This window comes from Corvus hawaiiensis, chromosome 18, assembly GCF_020740725.1.
Source record: "Corvus hawaiiensis isolate bCorHaw1 chromosome 18, bCorHaw1.pri.cur, whole genome shotgun sequence".
Classification (NCBI taxonomy): Eukaryota; Metazoa; Chordata; class Aves; order Passeriformes; family Corvidae; genus Corvus; species Corvus hawaiiensis.
In genome coordinates, this window is record NC_063230.1 from 1,530,521 (window position 1) to 1,557,755 (window position 27,235).

At 46.9% G+C, this 27,235-nt stretch overlaps 1 protein-coding gene across 2 annotated transcripts; it reads left to right on the forward strand.

Moving 5' to 3' along the window:
* Positions 1 to 38: 38 nt before the first annotated feature.
* RNFT2 (ring finger protein, transmembrane 2) lies at positions 39 to 26,066 on the forward strand. Of its 2 annotated transcripts, none has more exons than XM_048323198.1 (11): positions 39 to 95; positions 968 to 1,157; positions 1,499 to 1,977; positions 4,475 to 4,953; positions 5,409 to 5,485; positions 7,005 to 7,105; positions 9,200 to 9,353; positions 18,102 to 18,251; positions 21,464 to 21,529; positions 22,465 to 22,566; positions 23,464 to 26,066. In XM_048323198.1, exons 3-11 carry the CDS (start codon positions 1,895 to 1,897, stop codon positions 23,596 to 23,598), a joined length of 1,347 nt encoding a protein of 448 aa, XP_048179155.1. In that variant the 5' UTR covers positions 39 to 95; positions 968 to 1,157; positions 1,499 to 1,894; the 3' UTR covers positions 23,599 to 26,066. The 2 variants fall into 2 exon arrangements, with proteins under 2 accessions (XP_048179155.1, XP_048179156.1); XM_048323199.1 differs by lacking the exon at positions 39 to 95 and adding an exon at positions 317 to 338.
* Positions 26,067 to 27,235: the final 1,169 nt, after the last annotated feature.

Here is a 27,235-nt window from a genome sequence, read left to right on the forward strand (position 1 = left end):
CGCTTCCGCCGGGCGGGCGGGGGAGGCGGAAGCCGCGGCCGGGCGTGCGCCGGGAGGGCGGGGGCGGGACCGGCGCCGCAACCGGGGCCGAGCCGGTGGGTACGGGGGGACCGCCGGGCCCGGGCCGGGCAGGGCAGGGCTGAGCTGGGCTGGGCTGGGCTGAGCTGAGCTGAGCTGAGCTGGGCTGGGCTGGGCTGGGCTGGGCTGAGCTGGGCTGGGCTAGGCTAGCTCCCGCCCCGCTAGGGCCCTGCGCCACGGATCCCAACCGTGGGATCTCCTTTCCCCACCTACTCGGAAGAAAAGGCCTCGCTTATGTCTGTGTGTGTGTGTACATATATGTATGTGTGTGTATGTATAGAATTGTATTTATAGATATATATGTGTGTATAGCTATCTGTATAGGTATATCACGTATGTATATGTGTGTATGCATATATAGAGACGTATATATGTATTTACATGTATGGAACCATATTAATAGATTCGTGTGTGTGGGTATATGTATATACATATATGTATACCTATATATATATGTGTGTGTATATATGTGTATATGTATAGGACTGTGTTAATAGATGTGTATGTAGATATACATTAATAGATGAATACCTATACCTATACATCTATGTGTACATAGATATGTGAATATATATGTGTACACATATATATGAACATATGTGTATATATAGATGTATATATAAAAATATATATTATGATATATGTGCATGTGTATATAAATACACTTATGAATATATGTATGGGCACAACGAAGGCAGAGTACAACTCTGGGAGTACTCCTGGGGATGCAGGTGCCAATCTGAGAGGGAAACAGCTTTGTTGGATCATGCACATGGGCAGGGCTTGAAGCACCAAGGGTTCCTGCACCTCTCTGCCTTTCCCAGGGAGATGGAGGGGTAAAACTCTTTGTGCTGTGCTGAAAATGACTCTCTGCATGTGCTTCTTCCAGGTGGGCCTGTGTGAGCACTGGGGGCCAGGTGCTTGACAGTCATTGGCTTGAAGGACCTGTGATGAGTTTGAAATTTGGACTGTCTTGGACTGTCTGAAGCACTCCAACTGTCAATGTCTGCACACTCTTGGGATTCCATCTCTCCCAGTGTGGCTGGCACCTTTCACCTCTGGATAAAGCTGTTGTTCAGGTACTGTGCTTTCAGACAGCTGGCAAACCTTCCCAGAGCCATTGTGCCTTTACACAGTACAGGTATAGGGCTACACATTTGTCTATATATTATCATGTGGTATGAAATGTTATAAATAATGTTATAACTTTTTATATTCAAGAGTATTTAGATTTTAGTCTTTACATTTTATTAAGTAGCTATTGTTGTCTGGAGCCATTGTCTAGAGTTTGCAGATGGCATTTCTGTAGATTAAAATGAATAAGTTGCCTGTTTAAAAGAATATTGTCGTGACCTAATTGTATTTTTTTCATAAAAATACATTTTCTTTTACACATTTTCTTTTTCTTCCTCCCTCTCAGTTTTGCTTTGCAAAGCAAGTTTCTGCAGAAGTAGAAGACGGGATTTCATTTCCCACGAGGGCGTTGAGTCGTGTCACAGCGAGAGCCACTGTTAGATGTCCCCGTGTTCTTTGCCAGGACATGCCATCCCACAGCTGTACACTCCTGGTGACTGCCACGTCCTGCAGAAGGGGACCTGACTAATTCCTGCCCAGCCTGGAGACCCATGTGCTCCCATTTCCCGTTCAAAGTTGTCTCTTTGCGAGTGTACTGAGAAACAAATGGGAGCTCGAGGTGCTCTGTCACAGAAGCAAATGATTCCTGCCAGCCATGTCCCCAGCTGAGTGGGTCCCACAGCCCTCTGCCCCCAGGGTCTGTGCCAGTAGCCACACTGGGATTTGCTGAGCCACAGGGTTCATGTTGAGCGTGTTGTGTTTTAAGGTTTTGAGGAAAATGCAGAGGCGGCACAGCAGCAACACTGACAACGTGCCTCCTGAAAGGTAAATCCTTCCCCTTCTTCTTTCCTCCATTTTTCTCTCCTGAGAGGAGTGTTCTGATTTAAGTGTAGGGGATGTTTTAGAAGATGAAAGCTCAAAATTGAGAAAGACGTCAAATTCCTGTGCATGTGGTGTGGCCAGGCTTTCTGCTCAAGTTTGGGGATTCTAGAGCCCGCTTTACTTTTCTCCTTCCTATAAGTTATTGATTGCTGCCAACCACAGTGTTTCAGGATGATGATCCAGTATGGCACAACTGGGAGACAGCTGGCTTAGCATGGTCAGGATGCTTGGAGCTCTGGAGGAGGGATTCATGGCACAGCCCTGTGGGGAACCTGAGCGCCATCGGTGTGCAGGGATGGACCTGTGTGAACAAGAACGATTTACACTTCTCTTATTAAGGTGTTTAAAAAGTCTGCTGGTCTGAAGCTCCCAACTACTCTGATTTAGTGTTTTATAAAGAGTTTGGGTGACCCTTTACATCTTCCCAGAGTCTGTATCTATCTTCACGTATGTGAGTATTTAGAAGTAGAATACCTCTAATTTGTTTCTGTAATTATGACAGCAGCAAGGGAGCCTTGCTGCTGTGTTTGTTCTGGTACTAAATATTCCCTGGTGCTTTCCCAGAGTTGGAGCATGACTTTTTTTTTTTTCCCCCCTAAAGAAGAAACTAATCTAATTACTCCAAGATAAAGATGGAACTAAGGAATTTCATTGCTCTGTTTGAGCTGAGATTATAGGTGAAAGATCATTAGCAAATATTTTATTTTCTATAGAGGTTTTGCAGTTAGAGTTGAAGCCTTATGTCATGGCCATTGCTAGCATGGTACCATTCTTAATTTCAGAGGGGAAAAAAGCCATTTTCAGTTTTTTTCTGCATGGTGCTTCTGATTTTCAACAGGGTAAATCCAAATTGTCAGGAACAGAGGCTGAAGTTTTTCTAACTGTAGAAGGAAATGCTGTTGCCACTGGTCTTCACTTTTGTTAACTTCAGCAGCCTCACAATTTCAACAAACAAACCTTGTTTGTTTTTAAATATGTCCCAGATTAATTCCTTCCTGCTGAAAGCACAGTCATGTATCCTGGTAATATTATTCCAAACAATAGTTGTGTCTTTATTTGTAACACTGTGTTCCACCCAGTCTGTTTGTTACATTCCCAGATGTGAGTTGTGTATACACCCCTGAATTGTAGTGTTAGGTGTGAATTTGAAGACCTGGCTGATGAATATTTTGGACCAGAAAGAGGTGTGCAATGTCTTGTTGACTTGATTCCTTGCTGAAGCCTGCAGAGAGATGGTGGGAATGGGGTGCAGCTCTAAAAAGCCTTATTAGGAGTTTACTTAGTGGGAAGGTTTGCCTGGAGAGGTTTGAATCTGTCCCCAGAGGGAGGTGAAAAGCAGTGCTTTGTGCCCTGTAAGTGCCTGGGGAGGCTTTTCAACCCATGGGGGAGAGAGGGTTGAGGGCCTTGTGACCACTATTCCTAAAGGTAAGAGATCTCCCAGGATTAAAATCAAGAGGGACCAAAGCTCTGCAACATGCCTTATTTGTGGGCTTTGCCTCTTGCTGAGGTTTATTTATTGTTTGCTCTCCTTCTTCAAGTTAGAGAAGTATTTGCTGTCTGTCAGGCATTTACTGCCTGGTGATTATTCTACTCCTTGCCTGCATTGTTCCCTCTCATCTAAACTTTCCTTGTATTGACTTCTAGTGAAGAAAAGCTGTTGTCTTTTGCTGTTAGGATGAAGATATTTATACTTTCTTTTTGTAATCTGGGTGTATTCCAACACACTCAGGACAGAATCAGTGCCAGAACCAGTTCTGTCCAGTGCCCAGTAATTTGGGTACATCCATGTCCAATTTGCAAAAAATATCAAAATAAAAGAATTTATCAGGACCCATGAGCACATCCTTCACTTTTGTGAAGGACACATAGGCAGCTCTCAACACTTCTCTTCCCCTGATGATTCTGTCTCTTGCTGATGCAGTTCATCAGTGGGCAGGTAGTGATTGTCCCTAAATAAAGACAGAAGATTTTGGGGGTAACTCATTGCTTTGAATTAGCTTGGCTAATTTGTTTGTTTATAGTATGGCTTGACTTGGTGGTGTTGTGGCAAGTTCCATGGGGTTTTGTATGTTTTTCTTTAAGTACTCAAATCATTATAGAAGATATTGGATTTGGTATTGGGTGTATTATTTCTTTGTTTTCTCCAAAAGTAAACAGGGTGTTTGGGAGCTTCATTCCTTGGGTGAAGGAACTGATGCATTTTGGTCAGGTCTGCAGAGGTTCTCTGATCTCATCTGAGGAGTCTGGTTACTGGCCTCTAGTTCTGCAGCTGTAACTTCCCGACAGCAGGTAGAGAGAAAAGCATCTGTCATCTGGAGACCTTCTTGTTCTGATAGCGTGTGAGGAACTCTGGAATCACTGCAGTCAGGGTTGGGCTAAAACACCACGAAGTTCTGTGTACTCATTTTTATTTAAACGCTTTAATCTCTGCCCACTGCAGAAACCGGAGCCAGACGGTCAGTTCTGAAACCAGCGTGGATGAAAGTGGAGTTTTTGAAAGCCTGAAGGCTGAAGCCTCCTCTCCACAGCAGCTGTTCTCGGGGCTGGCCGGGATCCCCTCGGGCACCATCACAGCCACGCCCTTCCAGTCCGGGCTGGTGCTGGGCTCTTCCGCCGGAGGTGGGGAAGTGTTCATCCAGATGCCAGCCCCGAGGGAGGAGGGGGCCAGCCGAGCTGAGGGAGCCCCGTTTCACCACCGGCAGCCGTCCCATCACTTCCACCATGGCCACCACCGGGGCTCCTCTCTGCTGCACATGGCAGGGGGGGACCGGCACGGGCACGCTGAGGAGGGCACTGAGGAACAGGCTGGAACTCCAGCCCCAGCTCTTTCTGAGCTAAAAGCTGTGATTGGTTGGCTGCAGAAGGGACTTCCCTTCATCTTGATCCTCCTGGCTAAAGTTTGTTTCCAGCACAAGCTTGGTGAGCATCCATCCTTTTTGAACTGTGTTTAGAGAGTTTAGAGGAGGCTTTATCAGGCTGTGATGTCTGATACATTTATCCATGTGGCAGTGTCCAGATGGAGTCTAGCACGAAGGGAACATATTCAAATGCATGGGATAATGCATGTGATAAATTCACCCTACTTTCAGTCCAAGCTGTTTTCATCTGGGTCGGATCCATCTGTTTCCTGTGCGTACCAGTTCTGTTCCTTTTCCTGATTTCTCCTTGACGTTCCTGTGAGGCTGAGGATGTTACCAAGGCTTCTCTCTCAGAGCTCTCTCTAGGAGAGATGAGGAGAGCTTACACTGGTGATAGCAAAGATTTCTGTGTAGTGCAGAAGAGATCAGAGGGGTGAGGCTCTTGTCTTGCTGGCAGTTGTGAAATCAAGTCAAACAGCAGCAGCAGTTACACTCTGACAGAGCCTTTCCCTGCAGGAATTGCTGTGTGCATTGGCATGGCCAGCACCTTTGCCTACGCCAACTCCACGCTCCGAGAACAGGTTGCTTTGAAGGTGAGTTCAGCATTTTACCTTCTTATGTTCCCAGGAAACATTTTCCATGCACAAAATATCATCCGTGTTGACCCTTTAATTGCAGTGTAGGGCTGAGTGCATTTATTTGTGGACAGATCTGTCTTCTTCCTCTTCTCCCCATGGATGCTCTCCCACAGTTTCTCTCCTGCTTTTTTGTGAAAGTGTGGCATAGTCAAACAAACAGAGGACAGGTCAGGGATGTTGTAATCTGCATCTCCCTCTGCCTTTGTTTGGCAGTGCCTATTCCAGCACTTCTCTGCACCTTGGTTTCCCATTATGTACAGCAGAGATGCTGAAGCCTATTTGACTTGTTAATGATGAGATTTAACTTATTAGCATTTAGATAATGTTTTGAGATGTTCAGCTGAAAGATTTCGTAGATGTATTGCTTGCTAGTGGCTTTATAATGCTCTGTGCATAATATGCTTAGAATATAAAGAAACCAGCAGATCTTTTCAGGTCTTCTCATCTTCTGTGTCAGGAGAACAGTTCAACAGCACTAAAAGCACAAGGCTAGAATTGCTTTTTTGTTAAAATTACATGAGTTGCACAGGTGCATACTTGTATCTACCAGCAGCAGTGGAATCAATGTGATCCAACGCTGAATGAACAGATAAATGGCACAGTCCAGTAACAGATTGCTGTTGCCTTGCACTCTGCACCTCTGTCCTTCCAGCAGTGTGCCCCTTAATCTGCCTGCTTTAAATCTCATCTTAACAGTCCTGGCTGTTGAACAGCTAGAGACCTCCCTTCTTAGTAAATCAGCCCAGCAGAAAAATGGTGGATGTTTTCCTCTCAGGAATAAAATTTACTCCCCAAAACTTACTGAGGGCCGAGACGCAGGACAGTATCTTCTGCCATCCAGCTTCTGTCTGTAACATTCTATGTATTTTGAAATGCAAAATTTCCGCTTCTTTTGACCTTTAATTTTTTCGTCAATCAAAAATGCACGTTCCAAAATGCTTTAGGATAACACCCAGATGTGCTGCCTGTAGTGATGGGGTATGTTTGATTTAGCTAAGCCTTCCACTGAGTGACTTTGGATCTATTTCTAAAACACCCCTTTGATCCTTTTGACCCCTTGAGTTGTCACTCCAACCAGGTGACAGCTCAGAATTTAGGACAATATGTGGAATGGACTTTTTTTAATCTGCTTGTCATACTGCATTTTAAATATCAGAAGATTTTAGATGTCCCAAGAAAGATCCCAACTTTGAAGATGCATTCTGCAAGTAAGGCTGTTGTTTTCACCAGCTTATTTTAATTAATTTCTCTAAAGTTACCTCATTGAAAAGGTTAACTGAGTGAGAGGCATTTCTGCTTGTGTTTATATATGTCCTTACCTAGCAGACTACTTCTTAGTCCTGTGAGAATAAACTAATTACTGAACTCTTTGGTACATATTTGCATCCCCTGGGTTGGATTTTTCAGCAGTTGAAGGCTCAGCTCAAGTCTTGAGATTTCGATTGAAGTAACTCTGCTGCTTTTCCTTGCTCAGGAGAAGAGATCAGTGTTGGTTGTCTTCTGGATCCTGGCCTTTCTCACTGGAAACACCCTGTACTTGCTTTACACATTCAGCTCTCAGCAGCTTTACAACAGGTAGGCAAAATTTACGTTGTACAGGATGGAAGCAGGTGATAATTTCCAGGGAGGAGAAGAGGGAAACCCCCCTTTCCCCGCACTTTGGGAGGAAGTGTGTGTGCCTAAAGGATCTGCTGTCTTTGTTACATCTTTGTAATACCTTTCAGTGCAGGAAAAGAATGTGTGTGCCGCTTTACCAGTGGATTGTGCTCCTATCAATAAAGGGCATACGCAGTGTATAAATGGGCCAGGGTGTGATGATATCAAAACACGGTGGATCCTTTTCAAGAGGGACCTCTGAATTCCCATTTTGACCACTGCAACTGAACATAAAGTGCAGGTGTCAGAGGCAGATAAGGAATTGACCCACTGATTTTCCTCTTCCTATAATAGTCTATCAAGCTTTGAGTCTAGGTCAGGAAAAGAAATAGCAGTGTTTTACTCCAGTGTTCTCAGAGCTTGGAGGCACTTGGATCTGAGGTAGTTAAGATAGCCTTGCCTTTCAAATCCTGGCTAAATTAGTTCTCAAATACAGGAAGGTCTGTACTAATGGATTTGGTTCAGCACTGTCCCTGCTTATTATAAAGCAGATAGGAATAATGACAGATAGGAAGCAGAGAAAGGGGGAGAGCTGCAGGGCTTGAGTGTGTGGGTCTGGATGGGAGGCCAAGCCATGGGATTCACTGTATGGAGCTTGTGGGAGGGAGTGGAAAGGAAGGAACAGGAATGGCAGAAAGGTGTGGAAGTGATATTTGTTTGCACCACAGGGTAACAGTGTGTCTCTAAGAAGGTGGTCAAGGTTAAAAGCATGAATGGGTCTAGTTTAAAATAAAGGCTAGATCGTCTAAAATAAAGGGGTTTTAGCAATTTGGGGCCATCCTACAGACAGTTTAGAGCATGGCTTGTGACCAGTGGACAGGCTGGGCCGCACCTCCATGAAAAGCCCTGTTCCTGAGTGCTGCAGTGGTGTCATGCTCAGGGTGGTGTATCTCTTGCTTGCTGTGTGGGGACCTGGGACTGTTTACAACCCAGGCTTGTCAAATTAGAAATGGCTGCTTCAGTTTTGTTTCCTTCTGGCTTATTTTTCATTTCCTGATTTTTTTTTTCTTGTTTCTAGTGCACGAATAGTAGTAAAGTCTCTGATTCTGTTTCTGTTTTTAGGGTGTAATTTTACCTGTTGTGCTGTGCCAGTGTTGTGAGTATTTTAAATTCATGTTCAGGCTTTTCATGTTGGGTTGGTTACTTTACTTTGCTTTTTTTTTTTCCTGTTTAGTTTTTGCTTTCTACCATGAGGCTTTAGCAGGTAGATACCCTGAAGGTGAATCCTGTTTTTTCAGCCTGAGAAGGGTCTTGTTCTCATTATTGCTCAAGTCAGTAGCTCCTGCACATTGCTGGATGAAATTCTACTGTCCCAGATTCCACTTTTTTAAACAGCAAATGTTCAGCCCAGTAAATGACATTATGTAAGGGGCATCACTTTTTTGGACCGTTGGTTCAGGTAAGAGTATTAACAGAGCCCAGCTCTTGTTCTGCTTCAGGCAGTGGCCACTGTCAGAGCATGACACATGTGAAGTTCTGACCTTTCTGCTGTGTCTGGTACAGAGTTTCCTGTGTCACCACTTTGTTTCATGTCCACAAGTAGCTTTAGGGACTGTGCCCCTGTGGCAAACGAGCCTCAGAGGCTGTGGGGGTGTTCACTTCCCCAGGGAACCAGAACTGTTCTGAGCAGGACTTCCAGGACAAGCTTTTACACCCAGATCCCATGGAGCAAGCCTGTGCACTAAGGGCACTATCAGCACACCAGAGGCTCTGGTGCAGTGGGAAAGGCAGGTTATGGAGATTGCTGTCTTCCAAAGCAGACTTTATAGGTGTTTGGGTCCTGTTTTGTGATAGTGGGCAAACCTGCTGGCCTCAGTAGAAGTGGGCAAGAGCAAAGTCAAGAGGCCCACAGGAACCACAGGTCTAATTTGCGTGTCTTCCTCCTCTTGCCCTTGAGAACTTCCCTGAAGTTCGGGGGAGTTTCTAGGCTCTCTCTAGCCAGCAGTGGATACAAGAAGCTTGAGCAAGCTTCTCCTCAGTGGTATTTGAGCTGTGGTGCCTCGTGCCTTTCAGCCTTATATTCCTGAAACCCAGCCTGGACAGGCTGGACTTCTTCGACCTCATGTGGATCGTAGGCATCGCAGACTTTGTGCTGAAGTACCTCACCATTGCCCTGAAATGCCTCATCGTGGCCCTGCCCAAGATCATCCTCGCTGTCAAGTCAAAGGTAGGAGACTCTTCTTGATGCACAAACCTTTGTCTTTGATAATCTGATACCTTTACCACACATGTGCAGTGTGGAATCGGAGAATCGTGGAATGATTTGGGTTGGAAGGGTCCTTAATGACCACCCAGTTCCATCCCCTGCCATGGGCAGGGACACCTTCCACTGTCCCAGGCTGCTCCAAGCCCCGTCCAACCTGGCCTTGGGCACTGCCACGGATCCAGGGGCAGCCACAGCTGCTCTGGGCACCCTGTGCCAGTGCCAAATATGGATGGAATAATAAAAATATTAAAATCTCTCGATAAACCTTTGGCAGAAAGTCACCTGGGTATCGAAGTTTGGTTTTTGAGCCGTCACAGGCCTGAGCAAGGATTCGGTACTACCAGCAATGATTAAAGTCTAGAGAGGTGAGGTAGGAACTCTTTGAGGAGGAATTGGTTCTAGCAGCCAGATAACTGCTTCTCTTTTTGACCTTAAGTCCTGTCTTCTGAGTAATCTCTTTAAATTTGTATTTCTAAAGCAGGAACCTCTTCATGTCATGGGAAGAAATTGCAAGTATTTGTCTCTTTGACTTGCCACTTGGCTCAAAGAAGTGACTGGGTTAAACTGAAGCTACAGATGCCACAAAAGACAGCACCAGTTCTAACCATGGGTGAAGAAATACTTTAATTAAATGCTTCACATATTTAAATGTTCATGAAACCATATGTAGAATGGGTCTAACTTGAAACTTTCACACTACATTCTCTCTTAAAATACCTTTTGATATGTTTTTACTTTTACAGATGTCTCATGCTGCCTCTTCCTCCACTCCCATGTAGCATCCACATTTCAGTGGCAAATGTAGCAATGTGTATTATTTGCATTCAGTAAAGAAACTTTCTGGCAGCTATTGGGATGAAAGGCACTCTATAGATGCAAGGTACCAGCATTAATTGCTGAAAGTCTCAGGCAGGGCACTTCAGGGGGTTTCTAAACTGGGAATAGTTTTGCTTAGAAATGACATGGGTGGCAGGGGAGTTGAGCAGTTTGTTCCTGCACAGCAGGGCTATCTAAGGTGGTTATTAATTTATTTCTGGCAATTGTCCAGTTTTTTTTTTTTTTTCTTTCTTCTATTATTATTATTATTATATTTTGGGAGATTAATGTGCTGGGTCAGAGCATAATCCAGCCTGGGGAGGGAGGGAGAAGTGATGTGAATAGTCTTCCCAAGATAAATTGCAGTGTTGGAAAAGGTTCACAGCCTTTGCTTGCTTGTCTGAGAGCCATCCCAAGTACTCATTAATCCTTGTCGGGAGAGAAGAAAGAGAAGGGGTCTTTATTTGCAGCTCCAGTGAGAGGCTGGTAGGATCACATCTGTCAAGGGCCTATAATGACTCAGAGCACAGATGCTTCATTTTTAATACCTTTTTCTGGAGAGCAATGTGTCTCACTTTTTTTAAGCCCCTTTTTGTCTTCGGATGTTGTGGATGGTCTCACTGTCCCCTGACACCTGAGACTGCTGTTACCCACCACTAGATCTGGATTTGGTTTTCTCCCCCACTCTGCACTGCAGCCATTAAGCCAGCCAGGGATGAAATCTGGTGTAACAAATTAAGCAAGATCAAACTGGGATGGGAGAGCTCCAGGAGAACCACAGGACACCGTGGAAATTGTAATTGGTAATCACATAGCTGAGCTCCTTCCCTGAGCCTGGCGACACAGCTGACTGCTGCAGGCCAGCACAGTGCCACGCAGATGAGGGGTTTTAAATGGAAGCTTTTGCTCAGTTAGAACACTTCTAGTGCAATTTAGGCACATGAACTTTGACCAAAATTTTTATCAAGTTTTTTGCTATCTGCTGTGTGAATACTTACCAGATACAAAGTTACTCTCTTCTTCCCAATGTCCTCCTAGTAGTATTTCTGCTTGAAGGCCAGCTTGGAGTTTATGACCTTCTGGGTGGCTGTCACTTAATGCTAACAGGCTGCTGGAGAAATAGGAATTTAACTCAGTAGAGCTAGATGTTTTCGAGATGTGTATTGATATGTAGTGAGAAGTTTTTGTGCCAATATAACTACTCAGAACAGCAGCCTCTTGCTCCCCTAACAGAGGGCCTGAAGTGGAGGTTGCTGTGCCCTGAGGGGTGGAGTTCAGCAGAGAGGGATTTAATCCTGAGCTCCCTTGCAGTCCCCTCTTGCTGGCAGTCAGCAGTAGATCCTAAAACTTGCCCATGGATGGGGTGTGGGGAACTTTAATCATCCTGCACTCAGCCTCTGAGCTGGCTCTTCAGAATTTCCTCATTTTGGAAGTTCAAAGGCACTTGCAAAGCTAGCCTGGCTTTTCCTGCTTCTCCTTGGGATTTTGGTCTTCTCTCAATACTGTGTGGTTTTTGTTTTTATTTATCAGTCTTCATATCCCCCCTCACTCTTGTCTGTAGACTGAACACCAACAATTTTTGGAGTCTTTTCTCAGAGATTGTTAATTCCAGATCTTACTATCCTCTTCTGGACTGTCTTCATTCCCTCCCTGTTTTCCAGACCATTTCTCCAGTCTGTCAAGATGAATTTGGAATATAATCTTTCTTTTGGGTGTGTTTACAGCCTTTCCCAGTTTAGTGTCAGCTGTACATTACTCTGTTCCATCAAGATCATTAATGAAAATAGTGAATAGCACTAAGCTCTGCTTACATCAGTAAGATGCATCTTTTCATTTTGAAAGTAAACACATGAAAAATCTGGGTTAGAACACTCAGTTCTCCCCATCCAAAGCACCTGGGTCATGCGTTCCTAGTATGAAAAGGAAGGGCAACTTTTGGTCCAAGATGACATTTGGATCAATGCAGGGAAGGAAGAGCTTGGGAACTGGAGAGAAAAGCAGGAAGATGAAGGTAACCCCAGCATCAGACTGACCTCACAGCTCTGGAGCCTGTGGAGTTTCCAGGAGAAGGATCATACCTGTGACTGGAGGTGCCCCTCCCTCCCCCCGAGCTGTGCCAGGCACATCGAGCTGGGTACAAATTTCAATAACAGCTGAGCTCATCATTCCTTTGGAAGGGGGGGCTTGGCTCCCACCCTGCATGCTGAAGGCTCTCCATTAAAAAAGGCAAATAAGATCATTTGGTTCAATATTAAATGAATTAAAGTAAATTAAACTGCAGGAGCCATGTGGCCTGCAGAGGCTTCCATTGTTGTACACACATCAATGGCAGCTTTTCATTTTCACTGCTACGGAATGACAGCTTGAGGGGGGTGGAATTCAAAATAAGGAAATAAATAATAAAAAGACACAGTTGCCAAAGATTTCACTTAGGAAATCCCAGGTGCCTGCAAGTCTTCCATCCCCTCCTCATGTTGTTGTCAGCAATCTGGGCTGGAGAAGTGAGTGAAACATGGGGGGAGGAAGAAAGAAAACCAAACCAAAAAGAACTGTCTGTTATCCCAAGTTCTTTGATATTTGTATCCCTATCTCTATAGGGGACAAAGATACCAAGGACGTTTTGATACATAAGAAAGGCCCTAAGAAGGAATTTTCTCTGCATGCTCAATACAGGTGTGCAGCCAAGTTACAGGGGACTGCGTTTCCAGGAGAGTGAAAATGCAGGAGAACGCTGACATTGGCCCCTCACTGCAGCTCTGAAAATATTTGCTTGGTTGTTTTTTTCAGTTGATTGTTCTATTAGTGCTTTTTATTTTCAAAGTACTATCTCATCAAGTCTGGTCAGAGAAAACTTGGCCTGGATGTGGCAGCAATTGCAAATTCTGCACTTGGACCTTGGACCAAAAACCTTCTTCAGGGGCACATCATGTTTCCTGCCATAGATGGGTACAGCTCTGCCATGGAACCTGGCACATTAATTTCCAAATTCCTTCTGAAGCTGCACCTTTTTTTTTTTTTTTTGTCCTAAGGGGGGAAAAAAAAAAGGCTCTTGGAGCATTTGAGTCCTCTAAATATACAGAAGCAGTAAAAAACGCACTGGGAACTGGCACATAGATGATGTTTAATAAAAAATAGCCAGGCAAAGATGTTCCCGGTCCTTGGCTGTGCAATATGGAAGTTATTCCTGCTCTTCCCTCACAGTGTGGCTGAAGTGGTGTTCCCAGACAGGTGACAGCCCATCCTCTCATTCCCCTCTCCTCTCTGACCTTGGATCCTCTTTGGGGGAGCTCGCTCACAAACACATTCACTCTTCATGGACAGCAGTCTGAGCTTGGATCCTCTTGAGCCATGGGAACTCCAGGATGTTCTGCAAGGACTTTTCCCTGCTACAGTCTGGGACTGATGTGCTGTCCCAGAGTCAGAAGTGTGGGATTTATTATTTACAAAATTGAAAAACTAACTGAAGCATAAGAGCAGGTACTGAGGAGTGGAGACTCCTCTGTCCCCCTCCCTCAACATGCTTTGCAAGTCACTGCTACTGAACTTTAAACAACTCATTGCACTTAAGTGCTTTCCCACTTTAACTTTCCAGTTTAAGATATGAAAGATGTTATTTTCAAAAGTGTTGTGTGCTAACTAAAATTCTCATTTTCCCCTCTAGTCCCACCTTGACATTACTCCTCATTAGTCCTGCATGGATTTTCACCAGCATCCTCCGTGCCACAATGCTGTTTACTGCTCCTATCCAACACTTTATCTATTGGCACCATGACCTGGAATCTCAGCAGAGCCTGCTCTCCTCTGATCCAAATTGCCAGCAGGTCTCCAAAGTTTTTTTGAGCATCTCCCTGTTTCAGAATATGCCCTAATGCTGCTGGCACCAGAGCAAGTGAGACTTGGAGCTTCCCTTGAGTGCTAATCACACCTTGCAGTTGCCTCATTGCAACTTCTCTCACTTGCCTTGCATCCCCCATTCTAATTCCGCTGTGTCAATCCTTGCTGTGCCTCTCTGTTTCCTTGTGGGGAGGCACACATGCACTGAGGCAAAGCCTTATGTCAAAAGAGGCTGCACAGTGGAGGCTCAGCGAGGCTCTGGGGGAATTAGCATTGCTGCTGCAATGTGCCCCCTTTGCTGTGTCTAGGTTGGGATTCAATTTTTAATTATACTGTTCCACATTATTTTTCTGTGAGACTTCTTCCCTCCATCACCACACCCCAAGGATGAAGGTGAAAGACTGAAAGAAGCTGTTGCAGCAACTGGGAAGTTTATAGGAAACAAAGAAACTGCTGTAAGAACATTCTACAAGTTCAAGTTGAATGCTACACTGGAGAATTAAATCCTGTCCTTTACTTTGCCAAATAATTCCTGTGTGATCCTAGAAAAGTAGGTAGAGCTGCAAAATGAAGTCAGTGGTTCAGCTTTTAATGGTAATGTGATCTATAAAATGAAGGGCTTTATAAAAAGTCTGATCCCAGACATCTGAGCTTGGACACCAAAACAGCCTTACCTTGACCTTTGTCTTTCTGTGTCTCAGGTTCTTATTTAGAAACTGCAGAGAAAAGCTGTCCCTGAGGTCAGCCAGCAACGTGAAAATAAGGGGGTTTTAAAAGTGTTTTCTGTAGTGCTGATGTTGTAAAGGGACTGAAGAAATTTTAGAAATGTGCTCCTCTGAGCAGAGCTCAAATGGCAAGAAGGGATCAGATGCAGATCTGCCATCAAGTAGTGAGGATATAACAAAATACCAAGAAGTTACATGCTCAGTGTGCAAAAATAGGCAGTGCATTACAGAATGAAATACTGCATGAATGGAAGGAAGAGTGCAATTGTATGAAAATGCTGAATTCTCCTCTTTCAAAATAAGCGCTTGATTTGAAGTATAAAAACAGTCTTTGTATGTGGTGAAGGAGGTGCAGAAAAATGGAGGGTTATACACAAGTCATCGACTTGCTTTTTTAACTGAGCATTGAAAAAAAGGAATCAAAATTTCACCATGTGGTATCTGAGGCTCATCAGCAGAGCTGCTAAAATTAGATCCCAGCACAGCCCTTCCCCACGTGTGCTAATGAAGTGTTTGATACCAGCAGTAGCAGCAGCAGCTCTCACAGAACTCACTCGGAGGAAGCAGGGCCAGCACTGCCCTTCTCCCTTCTTGGTCAGGTTTAACCCTTGGTGAGAGCAGAGCTTTTCTTCTGTTACCTAACTTACCCTAATTAGGAGCCATAATTTCAGGTAATATCCTATTTAATCTCTGCAGTTCTGGCTCGTGCACAGTCCAGTCCTGCACTGGGGCTGGCTCACAGGCTCGCCAGAAAGATTTTGCTGATCTTAGAGAGCTGTTCAATCTCTCTACAGTGCATTCCAGAAAAAATTCCCAGATTTACATGGATTTTTATGACATGGGAAAAGTCACCTAACAGAGACAGGTCTTGCCTTATTTCAAGCTGTTGTGCCAAGTCAGATGCACAGGAGAAATAATTATATTTGTGCTTCATATAACATGCAGTGCTAATCTTGAAGGAAAAAAAAAGCCAGTATATTTTAGCTGATTTTTTCAGACAAAATACAGCTTGAGACAAAGATTTTACTTTGAAAAATGTAACCTAGATAGCCAAGAGATAACAAAGCTGAGAAGTGGCAGACAGGTATGTTGAGTGTGCTTACCCCTGATGGGTGCTGTCTGCAGTAAGTTGCTGCTATCAGAAATCTGCATTTTGCTGCTGAAATTGTAGGGAACAGTCCTCATTTTCCAAGCCTCTGGCTCAGAAGGAGGGCCTCACTTCTGCAGCAGCTCTTTGTAGAATTATTTTGGATTTTCTGGCACTTTTCCTAGTTTAACGAAGGGGCTGGTGTGGTGCACTGAGATGCCTAACAAGACTTAGAACTTTCTAGTTCTCTTCAAGTGATGCTCAGCTGCCCTTGCATTCCTCTCTCCCAGCTGGAATCACTCTAAACTTATCAACATTTAATAGTCAGGTGGGTGCTGTTAAGGGGCTGCATGGAGGGATGCATCCTTTAAAACTTAACTTCACTCTTGGGAGGCTGTGACCAAGTTTCTACCTGCTAAAACATCCTGGTACCCTGCAGTTACCACTGCAAACTGAAGACTTGCCTTAGAGAAGGGGATTCTGAAAGCTGTGGGGAGGCTGGAGAAGTTGTGGTTAGATGCTGAAGTTTATCACTTGCTGCCACTTGCCACCTCCACAGCCTGTCTGTGCTCTGGGGCTGCCTTGGACCCAGCTTTCCTGACATCTCGCTGTGGACTCGGGTGTTTTAGTGCCTCAGAACTTGTGTTGTAGAAGAATTCCAGCCTTGATGCCCGAGGTGCTGGATGCAGCAGCTCTGTCTGATGCAATGGGAGAGCAAGCAGTGACCTGTCCCAGCCCAGCTGCTGGGGAAGCAGGGATCAATGAAGGATGGTGGGTGAGAGGAACGAGCTGGAGACAGCAAAGTTTGCTGCCTTTTGCTTGCTGGGAGCTTTCATCAGAGCCGTGTGGAGGGACACGGTGACAGCGTTGTCATTTCTGCCACAGGAGCTCCCGAAATAAACGATGATTGCATCGAAGCACGAGGCTGGAGAGAGACCTCTGTGCTAATTTAATAAATTGCTCGCATTTAGGACCCCAGATTGTTGTTGTTACGCGTTTGCTCTGCGATGCCACCTGGGATTAGTGCGGAGGAGGGGATGGGCAGAGCAGGAAAGCAGCCCGGGTCCGTTAGCAACCGCTGGTGTGACCTCACTCGTGTCCCGGGGGATATGAGATCATGAGCGTGCCAGAGCTCTCCGAAGGATTCGATTTGTTGGGAGCAGCAGGATGGCCTGCGAGTGATCTCATCCCGAGCCCCCGGGGAAGGGCGCTGGCTGTTGCCAGCCCGGCTGCGAGGACTTAATCCCCATCCCCACCTCACCAATTAGTGATTGGCCTGCGATGACATCACTGATGACAAAGCTAACTGGGACAACACAGCAAAATTCCAGGGGAATTTCCCCTTCTCCAGGAGCTTAGCAAATAAAAGGATTTTGACAGGACAAACCCAAATCTTTCAGTCCAGATAATGTCATTGCAGATTAAACATCCTTCTGGGCTCAGTTTGCCACCAGCTGTCCCTGTAAACAGCGTGGGACAGAACAAACCCTCGATAGGGCTGGGGGTGGCCCTAAATTAGACACTTTTATTCAGGTTCTGGTGAAGGCTGACAAAGGATGTTGCCCATTCTTTGAGTCTCTTTTGAGAGAGAAGATTTCAGCCAGCACACTTCCCCCTCCCCACCTTTCCTTCCTTGAGGTCTTCAGGAAGATTCGGTCTCTTCAAGTTTTAAATGCCCCGAGGGTTTAATTTTCAGTACCAGTCTTTATCTGTGCACTGCCCAAGAGCCAACACACGCCTGAGTGGAAGGGCAGGGATGCTGGCAAACGTAATTAATTTGATTCTTTGGGATTACCTAAAAAGTTGTCAGGAAGACTGGGGTCACTTTCCATTTAATCCCTGTACTTTCAGAAGGGGTGTAAGGTCAAAGACATCGAACTTGCTTTCCTTTTCTCACAAATAATGACGTCTACAATTTACATCATATTAATCCCATATTAACCTTTGCTTTTCTGCAGCATTGTCCAGATACACAATTTATTGCCTGCCCATAACCCACTGCAAAGTTTAAAATTCCAGAATGCAGCATAGCTGTGTCAGTGACAGAGCCCTATGGAGGAATGAAGGGATATTTATCCTTTCTAGGCACAGAGTTCAGTGGCTGCAGAGAAAGCTGCATCTCATGAATATGGTCTCTGCACCATTTAACAGTGCAGTGATCAGTGAACACCAGCCCTGCACAAATTAAATGTTCTCCTTTTGACTTGCTGATAATAATCATGCCTCACTTGCCTGGTTGTCTTGCAGGGAAAGTTTTATTTGATTATTGAGGAGCTGAGCCAGCTGTTCCGCTCCCTTGTCCCCATCCAGCTGTGGTACAAATACATCATGGGAGATGATCCATCCAGCAGCTACTTCCTGGGCGGAATCCTGATCATCATGTACAGCCTCTGCAAGGTGAGCACTGCCGCATTAACAACCCCTGGGGAGTGTGGCAGGAGCAGGGCAAGCAGCACAGCTGAAGGGGACAAACGCACCTTTGGGTTGTGGCTGTCCCTGCCCAGGAAACTGCAGCAGCTGAGGGCCCCACGTGCTACAGCCAAAGGCATTTTGCTGTCCCAGCGTGTGGGCATTGCTGAGCTGGGGGAGGATCTGAGGCTGCTCACCAGTGTTGCATCAGACTCATGAAGTCATTGCTGCTCCGTTAATCCCTTTCTGCAAAGGCTGCAGGAGAAGGGGAGCTGGCCTTGGGGGAGCAGTGCTGGCAGAGGTGTTGGCTGGCTTCAGATGTCACACAAAGGCAGGCTGCAGACAGTTACATGTTTGTCTCTAAGCTTTCCTCTGCCACTCACAGCTCTGAGTGCAGCAGAGAGAGGGACATCCAAGTCCTGCCTGGATAAAACAGGCAGCTCTGCCCCATTCTAGGTCCTGGTCTGGCTGATACAAGTGATGGACAGGAGTAATTAATGTTCCCCCAAAAATAAGAATGTTGAGAGCATAGAGTCTGTACAGTTGTAAACGAGTAGGTGTGATTTAATCAGAACAGTGCCAGGTCTGAGGTCTAGAAATAGTTACATTTCTACTGCTGTGGTGTCCATCCCTCTGAGAAAGGCCAGGCTTGCTCCATCCCAGATACCTGTCTGTGCCTGTGGCTCTGCAGGAGCAGACTGGAAAATAAAGAATAGATAATATATCCAAGCTGGAAGCAGCTCAGAGGAGCAGAGTAATGCTAAATTATAGTGTAGCTCTGTATTGTATGGAAATAGGGTCATGCAACCCCTCCTGTCGAGAACTTTACAGTTCTTCTGAGCAAATTAGGCAGAGGAGGTCATGGCCAGTGAAGTGATTTGGTCACAGCAGGTCTGAGACCAAGCCAGGAGCAGAGCAAACAGTGCCAGAACAGGAGTACGTGAGGCCAGTGCAGCACTCCCCTCCATCCTCAGCTCTTTCCTGCTCTTCTCTCCGTGCTGTGGGAGAGCATTGTTGGCTCTTTCAGAGGTGGCATTGCCTGGACCCACGGTGGTATCCAGCCCTTCCCTGCCCTTCTGGCTTGGCAGCTCAGGCATGCAGACCACAGACATACAAGAGCAAATTTCTCATGACCTTTCTTGTGTCCCTGCTTGCAAAAATAACACCTGGAAAAGGGATGCAGTTCCACATGCCATTTCTACACCTGGAGAAGCTCTCAGAGGGGGAAGATGCTGGTGGGGACTTCTGCTCCTTGGAGCAAGGGAAGCCAAGCTCAAAACTACAGCTGACAGGGCAAGGGCCTCCCCAGCCAGGGTCAGACACAGTCCGAGAACTGCAGGGCAGAGCCACAGCAATGAGGCAGGCTCAGGGTGAGGAGTCACTCCAGGTGCTGGGGTGGCCAGAGCAGTGGGGTCTGGAGCAAGGCACAGCCAAACTGGACACCAGTACTTTCAGAGCCCAGCTCAACCATGAGCTGAGACTTCCAGGGCTGAGCTTAAATAGAGCTGCTGGGCCCAGGGGTTGGCTGTGGGAGGAGAGCCCAGGTGAGGCTCCTCTGGCCCTGGCACAGGTGGGAGCAGTTCCTTAGGGGTTGACTCGATGTTTCTGTCCTGTGAAGCCTTTATAGGGAGTGTCAGGGTGATCTAGATTGGAAAAGCAGCTTCATTTTGGACAGTTTGTGTCCAGGTTAGGCTTAGCCCTCTGCACACCAAGACTTCACTTGGAAGCGAGAGGAAAGGGGGAGCACCCTCTCCCAGTGCAGAGTGCAGAGTGTGGAGCACTGGGTGTGCCCATCCCATTTACAGTCACCAGAGCTACAGCTCCAATTCCTTGCCTGAGATACTGAAAATATCCCCAGAGGAGTCCACATTAGCAAAGCCACAAACCACATTAGAAAAACCACAGAAGCCAATTTGGCACTGAGAGCTTCTGTGCTCCTGGAAGAAATCCAGGGCTCGGCTGAGGCTGTGTCCCCTTCCCCTGCACAAAGGGCAGGAGCACTTCCAAGAGGTTGCATGGAGCTGCTGGGAGCTGTGGTGATGGTTCCACATGGACTGTGTAGCCATGAACCTCCGGTTTTGGAGGAGAAGTCCCAGGTGTTCGCAAGTAGAGCATCCAGGTTGTGTTTTTTCCCTGTCCTGAGCAGAAGCACTCCCTGTGAGTAACGCAGTTGTAAAATAATGGCTGGTGTAGCAAAAGGCAGGGCATGGGCAAGAAATGGGTGTTGGACCTCTGAAACACGCAGAGGGAAAGAAATGAGAGGGGAATATGGGCTGGGAGAGAGGAGACATTGGAGCAAAGGCATTGGAGTCACACTGTAAGCAAAGCAACCAGGAAAATCTGGGAATTGCACTGTGGAAAAGGGCTGATCCCCATCCTTGTCAGGTGATGGAACGTCTGAGGCAGTGGGCAGCCTCAAGTGGTGGCTGCTGAGTGGAAGCATTACTGGAAGGACCCTGGGAGCCCTCTCTGTGCTGACTGGAAGCATTATTGGTGCCTTCATTTGCTTCCACATCCATTGCAGGATGATCTCATTGGCATTCCCTGCAGTGAGCCCACTTAATCACCAAAAATCATAAACAACAGAAAGCCAACTGCAGCTCTCTGTGCCTTTGCAGTGCTGCTCCAGCTCTGCACCTGCAGCATCACAGCCTCCCCTGCCTTCAGGTGACAGACAAAGCTCCTGCTGGGCCACCAGCCCCAGCTGATGCAGGGCTGTTCCTTGCACTGGTACTTTCCACATCTTGTTTAGTTCAGTGTCTTTCCCTGTGCTCTGCCAGCAGATAGGGAAGATAAAGACGATGGAGTGGATTAGGTTTCCAAACTGTTTTCCCCTGTTTTTTTTACCTTTCTGCTTTCCCGTTCCCTCCTCTTTCCTATGGGAACGGGTCCATCTTAGCCCTTCCCTACTCAGTGGGGTGGACAATTGTCCCCAGCACAGCCTGGTGCCAGCCTCTCTTTGTGTCCTGTAAAGTCCCCAGTTTGCAGTCAGCTGCTCCCAAAGCTTTTCTGGCCACCCTTCCCCACTGTCAATTCCCATTTACTACATATTTCATGATCACCATGAAATCTTTTTTGGCACAATTGTTACTTTTTTCCCTCTGAGTATCCATTTGGAGAGAGTTTGCCGAGTTTCTGGACTCACACCCGCACACAGAGGTTTTGTGAAAATGATCTAAAATGGGATGTCTTTTTTGCAGTCTTTTGACATTTGTGGCCGTGTGGGAAGTGTCAGGAAGGCACTGAAGGTCCTTTGCACCCCCCAGGTAAGGAGTTAAATGGAGAGGAGCAGTCTCAGGGGTGGAACCTTGTCCCTGCTGGATGATAAAATTGAAACTTGCTCCGTGTATCAGGACTACAGAGTGAAAACAAAGCTGCTCCATGGCTGGACAAGCTGGGGGCTCCTGGAAGGGATGTCAGGAACCTTTTCTGACATCTGCCCTGCCCCAGCTGTGGTGAGAAATTGTTCCTGTTCTGTCTGATTGGAAGCTCTGTGTAACAGGGATTAATCCAACTGCAAGGAGCTAACAAAACTCTGTAGCGCCAAGTGTGGGAAGGACTTTGTGGCGCCTGGTGTGCAGTGCCGTTGACACACGAATTATCCCAGGCACTGCATTCCACAGGGCTGATATTTAGATCTGCTGCCGTGACTTACATTTTAAAAGGGTAAAATCAAAGACTGTAGAGGAAAAGAACCTCATCAAAGTTTGCTGGAGCTTATCTTGCTTATTCCCTGGGCTTGGGCTGGTCATTTTCCCTCAGCAGGTTTCTCTTTCCCCTAAATCTGTTACAGTGAGAAAAGCAATATTTACCTCCCCTGTATCTAAAGAGAAAGTGGGCAGCCTGTGGGTGCTGCTGCTGTTACTCTTTCTTCTATTGTCTACTCGCTAATAATAATACCTCCCCCCATCTAAACACCCCTGCAAATGATGCTGAATTAATGCTCTCAGCTCCCTGTTGAGCTCATTAAATTCCGTTATCCTTGCTGTGCGAGTGGAGGCCCTAAAAGATGGAGTCAGCTCGAGGGGAAAAGCAAACAGGGAGCACAGAGCTCCAGACTCCCCCTGTGCCCCTTCCCCAAAGAGTGACACGACTCCGGTGTCCTTGTGGGGAGTCTGGGGGTGAAGAGCAGTGTCTCTGTGCACATTTACCCTTCCAGTCCTTTGACGTGGGTTTTTTTTCCCCCTCCTCTCCCTGACAGACCTATGGAGTCCGTGCCACCAGCCAGCAGTGCAGTGAGGCAGGAGACATCTGTGCCATTTGCCAGGCAGAGTTCAGGGAACCTCTGATCCTTATGTGCCAGGTAAGACCCCAAAACTCCCCTGCTGGCATTCCTTCAGTGAACTCCTGCAGTGGGGAGAGGCACAGCCAGCCTGGGAACTTGTGAAGTCATTTGCTGGGTCTTGATCCAGCTCCTGGTGGATATTTATTGCCTTGGATAACCCCTGGATCATGGCAGCTGAGCCACTCTTGGGGTGACCGTGGCTGTGGGATGGACAGAGCCTTGTGGGGCAGGGACTGGAATGGGCAGTGCAGATCCTGGGTCTAGAGTGAGCAGAGTTTTACCTGCCCCTTGGGGAGGCTGGGTAGCTTTAATACTCCCTTTTGATAACAGGGTTATCAAAGTAAAGCCATCCTGTGCATCAAAGGTGCCTCTTAGCCTGTGAACATCTGTACAGATGTTTCCGAGCTGGAAGGCCCAGAGAAGCTGCTTTGGGATCTGCTTGGCAGAGCTGGGATTCTGAGGAGTGACTTCACATGTGTGGAGGAGTTCTCAGCTTCTCACAGCTCCTCATGTTCCCTCCTTGCCCTTTTCCTGTCCTTCCAGTCTGGGACTGCATGGTGTGTGCTGGAGAGAATCCGGGGAGGGGTCAGTGCAGAAATGAGAGGAGGAGATAAGGGGTGAAAACTGACATTTGTGGAAAAGGGGAAACTGGGAGCAGAATAAAGCAAATGCAAGGAGCAGGGGGAAGAGAGGAGTTGTTGGAGCTCAGTAAGGACTTCAATAACTCAGGGAACTGAGGATGGAAATGTGGTAGAGGAAACCCTGTCAGCCCAGGTGTTGTAGGCCTTTGGAGTGTTTCTTTCTAGTGCTATTATTACAAACCAGCAATAAACCATCAGCTTTGGCAAACTGGGGGTTGTGTCCCACGTCCTGTGGCTCCCTCCCTGCTGCTGCTGACAGTCCCTCTGTCCCCAGCACGTGTTCTGTGAGGAGTGCCTGTGCCTGTGGTTCGACCGGGAGAAGACGTGTCCCCTGTGCCGCTCGGTCACCGTGGAGACCCTGCGCTGCTGGAAGGACGGCACCACCTCTGCCCACTTCCAGGTGTACTGACAGCAGGACAGCTCACCAGGGCACAGAGCAGGAACAGCTGGAAAACCCCAGGATCCTGTGCCCCTGTTTAGTCGCCTGTGGTTTTGTTTCAATCTTTCTTCCAGCTCTGAGCCAACAGAACAATTGTGACTGGCCAGAAACTTTACCCTCAAAGGCAGGGAAGGTGTGGGTTGTGTTATGGCAAACTCCAGGACGTTTCTGGAGCTTACATGGTTATAAAGTGTTTGGGATGTTTCCTATTTGCCTGTCCTTTTAGTATGGACAAACACTGCGTGTCCAGGGCAGGGGAGCTGTGACTGCACGTGCTGAACAAAGCTGTGCTCTGGCTGAGGAGCTTCACTTTACCTGGCCCTGCATTCCCTGAATCCATAACTTTACAGAATTACACAGCACCTCTGAGAACTCTTCCCAAGCAGTGCTTCAGAACCTCATGTCCAAAGTTTCAGTTGGAGAACTGTCATTTCCCAGCTGTTTTTCCAATTGATTCCACAAATGGCACATGCTGTCACCTTAAGAAAATCACAGGGAACTTGGGAAGGACCACACCAGTGAAGCTGGAAATGACACTTCCTTTCCCTGGGAATGTTTTTCCTCTTTAATTTTCATGATGAGACTCCTGATTTCCCAGTCTCTGGGGAGAGCAGCGGAAGGTTAAACTCAAGTTGGGTTTGTCTGCGTGGAAATCCAGCTCCTGACCAAGAGCATTTCACAAACTTAGGGTCTCTGCCCTGTGCTCCTCAGCCAGGACCTGCCTGGGTTCTCCAGGGAAAACCAGAACCTTGAGCTTCAGCAGGAGCTCCCGGAGGAGGGAGGTCCCTGACGGGAATTAACCCCATCCCTGTGGCCGAGGTCTCTGCTGAGGTTCTCCAGCAGCACAAGCCCTCAGAAGGAGCTGCTGTTTGTTCTGGAGCTTTCCTGTCCCCAGACGACCTCTGCTCCCACCCCTTTGGAACAGCAGCATCTTCCCAGCTCATTGCCATGGAAATGGCTCAAGGTGACAGCCCCACCTGAGCCATCAGCGGGAAGAGGTTCCTGGGGGAATGAGGCTGAGTCTGTGCTGATGGAAACTCCACAGGGGAAGGATTAAAGCAAACGGGAGCTGATGGGAACAGGATTAAGGCTCCACATTTCTTTGGAAATACCAGTTCAGTGTGGCTGAGGAGGAATGGTGAGAGGCAGAGCATGAGCTGGGGAAAATCCAAATCTGGCTTGGGAGGTTCAGGGAAGCAGAGGAGGAGAAGCTTTACTTTCCAAAACAAAGCGATGTCAAATCCTTGTCCAATGCATCCTGTGGAAGTGGAGAACTAAGCCAAGGAATCTCATTGCTCTCTGCAATGGGAATAGCTTCCCTCATCTTTGGGATGGGGGAGAGAGTTCAGAAAGGCAGAAAGCAAGGTTTTCATTGGGCATAAAAATATGATGTGTGATAGCCTGGAATATGCACCAGGAAAAGGGGAAATGAGGATTCCATGGGCAGGGAGTTTCTGAAAGGCTTCAGTGTCACTTTGCAGTGCCAATGAACCAAGGATTTGTGTTCCTGCTTTCAAACTGTTTGAAAAGCTACTTCTCATTCTGAATTTTTTTCCAAAATGGTCCTGGAAAATGTGTTTGGAGAGTGTAGGAAAAGGTCAGTAGGAGCCCAGCTCTACAGAGAGCGTGGGATACACTGCTTCAGAATCAGTGCTTTATTTGGTGATAAGGCAGGAAACCAAAGGGAAAGGTTGGGTTTGCATTCTTAAAGTTTTGGGGTTTTTTGGGAGGATGGTCCTACCTTCTCCTGGAACATGACACTTGGACCAGAAAACATCCCAGGGGAACTTCCATTCCAGTGACAGCTGCTGGGAGCCTGTTGATTTCCATGGGAAAGCAGGGAAGGCTGGGGAAGGAAGTTCCTCTGAGAGAGGAAATAAAACCCGGAGCCTTTTTTTGCCATTGAACAGTTATTTTTCTTTTTTTTTAATAAATTCCTTATAAATATGTACAAAGAGTCTCAGCATATGAAATTCCTTTTACAAAAGAGAGAAGCCCCATCCAGCCAGGACCAGGAGCCTCCTGGAGCTCCAGGAACTCCAAGCACAGGCCCTGCCCTTGCTTTGGTGAGGGGGAAACCTGCACAGTGACCCTGCTGGAGTTAATCCCAGTGGTACTGGATCAGCAAAATGCCAGGAACTGGGCATTCCCTGCCTGCCATTCCCTTAGCAACGCCCCGGGAGAGACTGGGGAATTCGCAGTGGCCTCAGGACTAACAAGGACAGACGGGGAGGGTTTTGTGATAAGCTGTGGTGAATGACTGGAAAAGGGGTGCTGTAAAAACCCAGGGAATTAAATCCCACTGCAGCTGGGTTTGCTCTGCTTGGTGCCACCTGTAACTACTGATGGAGTAACTAATAAAGGTGTAACTAATAAAGGTGTAACTAATAAAGGTGTAACTAATAAAGGTGTAAGTAATAATGGCCATTTAATCCTCAGATGCTTTCAGTGAATATTTATCAAGCTCCAAAGTCACTCCCTGTAAATATTAAAAACCTTGGGAAATTCAAGCACTCCAGTAATTTCCACGGGGTGGACACTGAAGTCACATCAAAATTCACTCCTGTACTCAAATATTGTCAGGGAAAAATATTCACCTGTTTGTATTCTGTGGTGTAGAAACCCAAGGCAGGAGCAGCAGGTGAGGATCCCTCCCCTCCTCTCAGACTGCCTGGGCCTAAGGGAGCCCAATTCCCATGGTATTTACAGTTCCCTCAGCCCCTGGATCTGGAATTGGCATGGCCGGAGTCTCCTCACCGGTTGTGATGAGATGGAAAGTTCAGCTCACACACAGCAAAGTTACACAAGAATGAGGCTGAGTTTGATGCCTGGATTGAAAATCAAATTTGCTGGGAGCAAACTGGCTCCAAGGAAAGTTGTGAACCTGCTGGGGAGCTGGGATACAGCCAGGAGGGCTGGACAGGGACAACAGTGTGTGTCCAGGGTTTGATGTGGAGCCTCAAGTTCTGTTCTATACATCCCAGGCTCCTGTTGCGATCAGGGACAGATGCTGTGTAGGAGAATTGAGTATTAAGGCAGATGTGCTATCCTGTCCTCATCAGGGCCATTTTCACAGGGCAGTGCAGTTTTCCAGCTGGGAAGTGCCTCATTCCATGCTGTCTGTGGACAGACACTGCACCAGTTTAACCAGTTCAGTATGTGATGAATTTCAATAGCAGGAACTGCTTCTGCTCACGCTGAGGGTTTAAAACCTTTATAACTTCACTGTGATATGGAAACAAAAACTCACAAATCAGATGAAATTGAGTCAAGGAGTGTTTGGGATTTAAGGGAACTGCTTTAGCAATGGGCTTGGCTCAAAGAGGAATTCCTGCCTCCCTGCTCTGAAGCAGGAGCGGGATGGGATTCTCACCCCTCCCCACTGGCAGCTCCCTGGTTTGGGTGATTTGCTGGATGTTTGCCTTCGGTGCTGCCCCTCCTGGGCACACCGGGGTGTGTGGCAGGAGGCCTGGTCCCATTCCATGCTTCTTTACCTGTGGAAAATAATTCTAAGGGGGAAGAGGGAGGAATGTGGAGCTCATGGGCCAAACCCTGCCCTGGTGTAACCCAGGAGTCGCTGGTGCAGCCCAGAGTTCACCTGGCCAAA

Excerpts from the sequence above, each read along its gene's own strand:
- RNFT2 (XM_048323198.1), top strand. The coding sequence starts at position 1,895 with ATGTTGAGCGTGTTGTGTTTTAAGGTTTTGAGGAAAATGCAGAGGCGG. Across the intron at positions 1,978-4,474 it reads GACAACGTGCCTCCTGAAAG|AAACCGGAGCCAGACGGTCA; the intron begins GTAAATCCTTCC and ends TGCCCACTGCAG. Across the intron at positions 5,486-7,004 it reads GAGAACAGGTTGCTTTGAAG|GAGAAGAGATCAGTGTTGGT; the intron begins GTGAGTTCAGCA and ends TTCCTTGCTCAG.